General features: G+C 38.3%; 1 protein-coding gene across 1 annotated transcript; it reads right to left on the bottom strand.

Moving 5' to 3' along the window:
- Positions 1–5,861: 5,861 nt before the first annotated feature.
- On the bottom strand, positions 5,862–6,843 carry LOC128736886 (coatomer subunit zeta-1). The gene is made up of 4 exons (XM_053831386.1): positions 6,731–6,843; positions 6,293–6,672; positions 6,137–6,227; positions 5,862–6,025 (listed from the first exon to the last, which is right to left on the bottom strand). Exons 1-4 carry the CDS (start codon positions 6,743–6,745, stop codon positions 5,978–5,980), a joined length of 534 nt encoding a protein of 177 aa, XP_053687361.1. The 5' UTR covers positions 6,746–6,843; the 3' UTR covers positions 5,862–5,977.
- Positions 6,844–8,203: the final 1,360 nt, after the last annotated feature.

The following is an 8,203-nucleotide window of genomic DNA, read 5'->3' on the forward strand; positions in this document are numbered from 1 at the left end:
GTCGATATCCACAGTCAATCACCGGAAGCCGAGCCACCATCCACACGTTACACCGACCAACTGACAGAGTTGACTCGTTTGACTCTAGAAAAAAATAAATTTAACCATGAAACAATACTATAATTAGTATAATTGAGATTTTGAGAGTGATGGCCATAGAACACACAGTCGGTACTTATCAAAGATAGTGGACCGTGTGGTGTGCGTGGATGTCCGGTGATATCCCTCAAAATAATATCGTACTGCATAGAACATATGCTGAGCATGACGTTATCAATGAGATATTCCCTTGTCAATGACTCGTGTTTCTGTTGTCGCTGTTGGCAAAACTTAGGAACCTTGCTCTTCATATAGTACTTGGTGCATCTAGACGTTGTTATCATAAAAATGCAATGCGCTTGCTTTTTCATGAAGATAACAGGTTAAATATTGTTTTACATTTTAATGGATATTTTTGTATATTTCAGTAGATAAGTTAATGTCAGTTTTCTCATCTAATTAGCGAAATAAATAAAAATACAATATTATAGCCAAGCCCTTAAAATTAAGCCTATCCCCTACGCAAGCTGAATTTCTTTGACCGCCTCGGAGATCTAGTGATATGTGGGGTCGTATGAGTGCGACATATGCAGGCCATTTCAACCAGATAATTAAAGGCAAATCAAAGCCTAGGTGCTGCACTCCATTTTTTTTCATAGCTTGACTTTTTATTTGACAGACTTCGCAGCCAGCTGTGAGAGTTCAGGATAATTGCGATGCTAGTACCATGATCCTATTGCGGCTGTGGATAGAAGTGTGGATAACCCAACAAACATTTTTGTTGAATAACAACTTATTAAGCGCTTGTGGCCCGATAATTAGCTATACAATAGTTGAATGAGCAGCTATTCTAGCAGCTAACTAGGAATGCTCGAGAAAGATCTGCGAGTGCCCGGAATTTTCAAGAGCCGAGTACTAAGAACGATCTTCCGTGACGTACAGGAAAACGGAGCATGAAGACGAAGGAGGAACCATGAACTCGTCCAGCTGAACGGCGACCCCAGCATTCAAAAGGTGGCTGACACTGTTATTCTGTACACCGACGAATCTTAATTTCATTTGACTTTTCTCGAATAAGTTGTCTCGCCCATTTGATTTGGCTGGCGGAATGTAGAATACCACCCATTCTCTTTCGACAAACCGATCCGTTGTAATAGAGAATAAGGCTGTAAGGTTAGACGGATACGGCCATGTTGCAGGAATGTCGGATAATATACCTGCGAAGATGGTGTTTGCTTCAAATTCGGTGGGAACAATACGATCAGGAGTACAACGAGCAAGATGGATAGACCGGATGCAGCGAGACGAATCAAAGGAATTAGATAGATACAGCCCACAGCTTGAGTAATTGGAGAAATTTTTTGATGTAGGACTACAACTTATGGGATGTTGGGGTGTCATGCTAGGAAATTAAAACTAGTATTACGAAGTCCGCTTTAAAGTGATCTAGTTTTCTCTTACACGCGTGCCAGTTCTAACGAACACTCTTTCGGCCTCCCTTTCTTATTTTTATGCCCTGCGACGATTGTTTGCGAGTGGGTTTTTATCTATCACTACGGTCGTCGCTCTCGCGCGTCTGCCATCCGCGCAGTTGATACCGAACGCTTACGCGAGCCCACACTTTTACTCGCGTGTAAAACAAAGGAGTAATATGAAGAAGAAAACAAGTGAAACAAAATCTGTAGCCATACAACGCTCGATTTCACTACACAGTCGTCCGGCATCCTTGCGACGAGGCCGGCCCACCGTTTTGTACATCGTCAGCTTTGTGCGGCGGCGTATGCTCCTAGATCGAAACGTCTTGCGGAGGGAAAAGTAGGCTCGATTTCCAGCTTGAATGCGTTGTTGGATCTCCTTACTCTTTTTATTGTCGGCGGTGACCAGAGATCCCAAATATACGAACTCATCAACCACTTCCAGTTCATCGCCGTTAATAGTCACTGTCCTATTGATTTTGTTGAAGTGTCCAAATTATGTACAGCTGCTGATGGGTTCCAAAATACGTTTGTTACCCTAGAAAGTCATTAAATAAGCATAAATAACGAGCACTGGCAAATTGAGAATCACCTAATCATATTTTAGAAAGTAAAGTGAAAAAGTCTTACTGTCAAACATATCAGATCAAACTCGTGTTTTAGTCTTTGACCTTGAAATGCGGTCAGGCATTAATATTAATATTTTTTGAAACGATGCAGGTTGGGAAAGAGTGGAAAGGAAGGAGGGGGCAGTCTTCGTTTGTCCAGCGCATTTATGGTTCAAAGGTACACGGGTACCAGCGAGCCACACGCCTTGGCAGGTGTTGTGGGTTCAAATCCGGTAATAATCTCTGATTATCCAGCTTTTTACGAGCCATAATGGCGGACGTGTTCGTGATATTTGAACAACATTTTTGACATTTCCCAAATACATCGCACGTTTTCTTTCCGCGCATTCCTTTAGTTTTACCGTGAACGCGCGGAAAGAAAACGTGCGATGTACTAGGGAACTGTCAAAAATGCTGTTCAAATATTACGAACACGTCCGCCATTATGGCTCGTAAAAAGCTGGATAGCGTGGTTCGACCCATGCACCTTCCAGCATTGGACAAAAGATAGGAGTCACAACGACAACTTGTTAAGCGTAGCTGCCCCCCCCCCTTCCTTTCCACTCTTTCCCATCCTTCCCAAAAAAAAAATTTTTTTCATTACTTTCCCCTACCGTCCCTCCATCAATTGTAAAACCATCGTTTCAAAAAATATTAAACATATCAGAGTTTATTCGTTTCAATTAAAAATTAGACCAAGTGGATGTCCTGAAAGTAAACAATTTCATTAAAGAGCGAGACCATCTTTCGTTATCTTTACCTTCAAAAGATTTTATTGTTTGAACATATTGAACTTAGATCAACTAGATGTCCTGAAAGTAAACCGTTATACAAAAAAGCGCGATCCCTTTCTTTTAGCCAAATATATTGATAAGTTGTATTTATTTGTTCGAAACTAAAGATTTGTATGACGGAATATTTGTGCATGCAATGTGCGGCAGGTTGGATGGCCTCATTTGCCCTATTTTCAAAAAAGAACATCGATTCAAGTGTAAGAGCTATGGTGCTTTCCCGTATCCTGTTTTATAGACTGAGACCGTTAGCGGAGTCCTTCGTCGACGAGTACCAAGGTGCTTTTCGTTAGGGTCGTTTCACGATGGATCAGATGTTTACCCTGTGTCAGTTACAAGACAAGTTCCTGGATACAACGTGTAGACTCATCATATGTTTGCGAATTTTAAGGTGGTGTACGCTTCAGTCAAACGAAATGAATTGTGGCAGAACATGGTTTTCCGACGAAACTAATAACGCTGGATGGGCCAAAATCATGCATCAGAATAGCAGGATGACGTCGATATCATCGTAATCAACGTTAGAACAGTAGAAGATACCTTTAGGCGTTTTAAACGGGAAGCAGCGAGATTGAGACTTACCATTAATACCGCCAAAACGAAATTGGTTGACGGCAGGGAACGTGGGACTCCAATTAGCGATAGTGCCGGGATGGAGATGGATGGGGAACGACATGAAGCAATAGAGGAATTCAGAAAACTGATGCTCTATAGAACACTAATCCTCCCTGTGGACTTTTACGGAAATGAATCATGTACGCTAAAGGAAAAACGAGGGCTTGGTTTTTTTAAGCGTAAAATTCTGCGCTCAATAATTGGTGGCAAAATAGAAAATGGAGTGTGACGCAGACGCATGAACCACGAACTGTATCAAGTATACAAATTTGCTGATATAGTGAAGGCAATACAATGTGGCAGACTGTAGTGGGCTGGGCACGTGGCCATAACGCCAAAAGAAGAGTAGTCAAAACTATTTGCAGTAGAAACCCAGGAAGACCAGATAGACTTCGGGACAGATCCTGCACCCAATGTGCGCTGTCGAGGACGAATTACTCTCAAAATTTAGCGATTGTCGACTTTTTATCGGCGTAATTTTTAACTGGCTTACCAGTTAGTTCAAAGGCAATTATACTTTAAATGAATTTGTCACAAGTCATTACAGTTTACTTTTTTTTCTTTCTCAGTGTAAATCTTACGGAAGAAGTAAAATAAACTCTTTTATTCATACGGTTTAATGAATGGCTAAACTATTTACATGGAAATTGGTGAACTGTGGACTGTGGCAGAAAAAGTTGTGCTGTCAATGACAAATATGTTAAGTTTTGAGTAAGCTAACGTTCGTCAACTGCATTACCAGTTTCAAGCCAGTTACCTAAGCTTGAGTGGTGCTACAAATTACGCAAAAATCCTCAAAAGGCGATGTCACTGTTAATCACCAGGGCATGTATGATCTGGTGGATAACTCTTAGTGAAACCACAAGCTCTAGGAAACTAGTGAAAATGATATATAGAGCACAGGCCTTTAGAAAATTTAAACTTTACTTCATCGAACGTTTGAAAAATGTCGAAAGCGTAGTTCTACGTCAACCACGCGTTCGAGCCTCTAACCACAGATCTGCATACATTTTTTGAAAAAAAAAAAAGCATTTAGAATCGAATACCTATAAAAATTTTAATAATTGCAATTATAACACTATCTACTAGTCGAAATAAGTTATGCCAGTTTAAAAAAATAACTGACGGAATTTTTAAGTAGATATAAATCTATTTTTGTAAGAGTACATAAAAGAAATCTGTCTGAAAGTCCTGAGTAGGTAATGCGCGGCGAAAATAATATTTCATTAAGTATTTATCTTTTCATTCTCGCGATGTCCCAACACAACTGATGCACGTGCGGCAGCGTTAAATGATTAAATAAACTTATGTAGCGCCATGTATCTATGCTATCAATAACCACAAAACGATAAATTATATTACGAAGGAAAATATATCTTATCAACACCGCGGTAATAATTCACTGTAATAACTAACCATACTTAATCCTAACTCCTAAGTAGAGAAGTATGTTTTTTCGCTACCTTATATGAATAGCATATGTGGCCTATATCTTTTTTCCCACAGAATATTAATTTTATTAGAAACAAATAATGAGATATAACGTTGCCATAGTTACAATATTACAATTTTTTTATTACTGGTCTCAAATTTTAATAATTTGAAATCAGCTTTTCAGAACTCTGACGAGGTACCTCACTTCATTTTCAAGTGTGGACACAGTGTTCAATACTATTAACTATGCTTATACTTAGCATCACTTTAAAAAATTCTTATTTTGTGATTTGCTAATATTTACAATTTTTTTCTTCATTCAAAATGATCCAGAATTGCATATCATTGTAACAAGAATTGCATGATTATTTCATTAGTGAATGAACTTTGTTTAACAGTGAACGTATGTATGTATTAAAATACATAATTCAAAACAAGCAAATACTAATGTTATCATTTTTAAACTGAAATTTGATACACTAGTATTGAATATCTCCCATATCCCGGTTATATATTATTACCTGTCGTTTGTGAAAGTCCAATGTTAAAGGCAATTCGTTATATAGAACTAGGCACTCAGTTTCACCTTTCGACGGATATGTTAATGCTACGGAAGTCAAGTAATCACTGCGAGAGAACTGATAGACAAGCTTACTAGTGCCCGATCTATACGAGTAGCTCTTATCGAGAAAGAGTATGGGTATTAATGACATGCAGTTAAATGCCACCCATTATCTATATTCCAAGTGCCAAGTGTAGTGCGTTTCTTTGAAGTTGGAAAAGAATTCTTTCTCAACTGACTCACAGTATTCCGATGACGTCTTTGACATAATCCTTGAAAACGAGATGGAGTTTCACTTGAATCAGATGCAATGAATACTTATAGAGTGAAAGTTAAGTGTCGTTATAGATAAATTTCAAATGTATTCAATATATTTCTCGTTTAGCTATCAAAGCGTAACGCTTCATCAAAAATAAGATTACGCTGCGAATGATCTCCCCATAACAAAACTAGTTACTTCAGCAGTGACCATTTTAGCTGTTCTCTAGCGGATTGGAGAACCTGCAATGAAAAAATGCTTCTATAGTAAAACAATATGTGATGATGACTTGAAATTTTTCTATTGATCAGTAAACTAATTCCCAATTTGATTTAGGTATATCAGCTAATTACCTGTGCAACAGTTTGTTCTCCTATTGGAATGTCATCGTTTCGCAAGTCCACTCGTTTTACTACCGAAGACGGATCGGCATCGAGAATTATGCTATAAAAAACAATGGAAATTTGACCATAAGACAAACAAAACACTGCTTTAGTAGATGTTCTCACCCCCCATCGCAAATCTCATCAAAGGCCAGCATGACAATATCCAGATTTTCCAGAACCGCTCTCTTCTCGACGTTTTTCTTTAAAATCATTGTCACCGTGTCGAAAAGGCAGTTCAGCACCGATAATAATATTAACTCATTTTCGTGTGTGCTGCCCATAACATAAAAGAACAGGTCAACATTACTTTTGTATACACACGTAAGTCCATCAAGCATGATAATTTCGGCATTTGCTCGATGCGTTTTGTTGAAGAGATTTTTTTCATATGCTTTCTGTTCTTTCACAGTGGGGAAAACATTTTTATCGTAATACTTTGCCAATATTCGATTGCCATCGTTGTCTAGAATACACATGCCTTTGACAGTGTATAAAGTAGGTTCCTGGAAACGTAAAGTGCATAACATTAGGCAGGAAGTAACTATATAAAATAACTCTTACCATTAGTGAATCCATTTCCCAAATACTGAAATACTTAAAAATTAGCAACGCAACGAAATAGACACGAAATTTTACTTTGTACAAATTACAAAAAGAACCACAGTTTTGACGTGGATGACGGCGACAATACTGCTATAAATAATCGTAAACAAAATTAATTCACATTGTCACATATACGTGGCGCGCTGTACCATAAAAGTTTTGCTATAAAAAAGGAAGGCGTATCACAAAATACGTCATGAGATAGGGAAAGTGAATTACCCGAATTACCAGAAATTACAAGAAATTGTTTCCGTTCAATACCGAATTGGTTTATTCAAACTGGTTTGGAGCTGAATAAAAACAAATGGAAATAAATTCCTTAATAAAACTGCATGCGTCAACTTAATGACAGACGCAAGGAACACAATGATATATTTTCGTAAACATAACTTTGGTTTGAACCGTGGTTTAAACATAAAAACTGCTTTTGAACACCCAGAAATAAGTGTTGCGTGTTTGAAACTTAAACAGATAAAAATATTATAAAAGCTATATCTGAAAAAAAAAAATGAAAATTTCCATATCGTCTGTCAGTGAAAATGGGTTGATTTCTTCAAACAGTTCCGTTACACGCTTCCATGTCCATAAGCAAAGCACGTTTATAATGTTTCATGTAAATCTGAAATTCGTTGGCCCGAAATATGCAATTATTTTAAAAAAAGATTACCTACGAATGGCCGAAATAACAAATACCATATAAAATATCTAATGGCCGAATCATAAAAGACCGAAACACGAATGGCCGAACGTCATATTCGGCCGAAAATATTCACGGCCTTCAACCTGCACAAACGTTGGGTACATGCTGTCCTTACTTGCTGCCGCTCGTTCGGACTTAACTAAGGGATAATCCTTACTAGTCAGCAAACCTAAGAAAATGCATGCACCTAAATAGAAGTGGTTTCTGCGGGGTGGCTGCCCCCCGCAGTGGCCGGTGCTTCGGACGGCGGATCACTGGCGCACACCCGCGGCTTGCGGCCGTCTCGTCCTGAATCATCTAGGAAACATTTCGGCACCAACTTTACAAAAGGGTAAATTTACAAAATGTAAACAAACCGATTGAGGGTTGTTTTTTGCTGGACTAGCATATGGAAGGGAATCCTCACTTGGTTTGTTTATATATTGCAGATTGGTGCTTTTGAAAAGTTGGTGCCGGTTTGCTACTGACACGGTAAATAGATCTCGCACCCTATAATGAACGTAAATCATTTGCGCTTAGGGAAAGAAAGAGCTATCAGTTATCTATACTCTATATCTACCAAAATAAAGAATAAGGTTCCACTCGCAGCTCTGTGATGGTTTTCGTCATTGATAGGTGAACGAAAAAATCATTTCGTAAAATTCTGTATGTTAGTTTCAGAAAAACAAGACATAATCTGTTGTTTTTCTGAAACTAACATACAGAATTTTACGAAATGATTTTTTCGTTCA

Source organism: Sabethes cyaneus, chromosome 2 (genome assembly GCF_943734655.1).
Source record: "Sabethes cyaneus chromosome 2, idSabCyanKW18_F2, whole genome shotgun sequence".
Taxonomy (NCBI): domain Eukaryota; kingdom Metazoa; phylum Arthropoda; class Insecta; order Diptera; family Culicidae; genus Sabethes; species Sabethes cyaneus.

What these genes read in the sequence shown, in the direction of transcription:
- LOC128736886 (XM_053831386.1), bottom strand. An exon ending in GATGAGATTTGCGATGGGGG is followed by an intron (nt 6,228 to 6,292) that starts GTGAGAACATCT and finishes TGTTTTTTATAG; the next exon opens with CATAATTCTCGATGCCGATC. An exon ending in GAGAACAAACTGTTGCACAG is followed by an intron (nt 6,026 to 6,136) that starts GTAATTAGCTGA and finishes TTTTCATTGCAG; the next exon opens with GTTCTCCAATCCGCTAGAGA.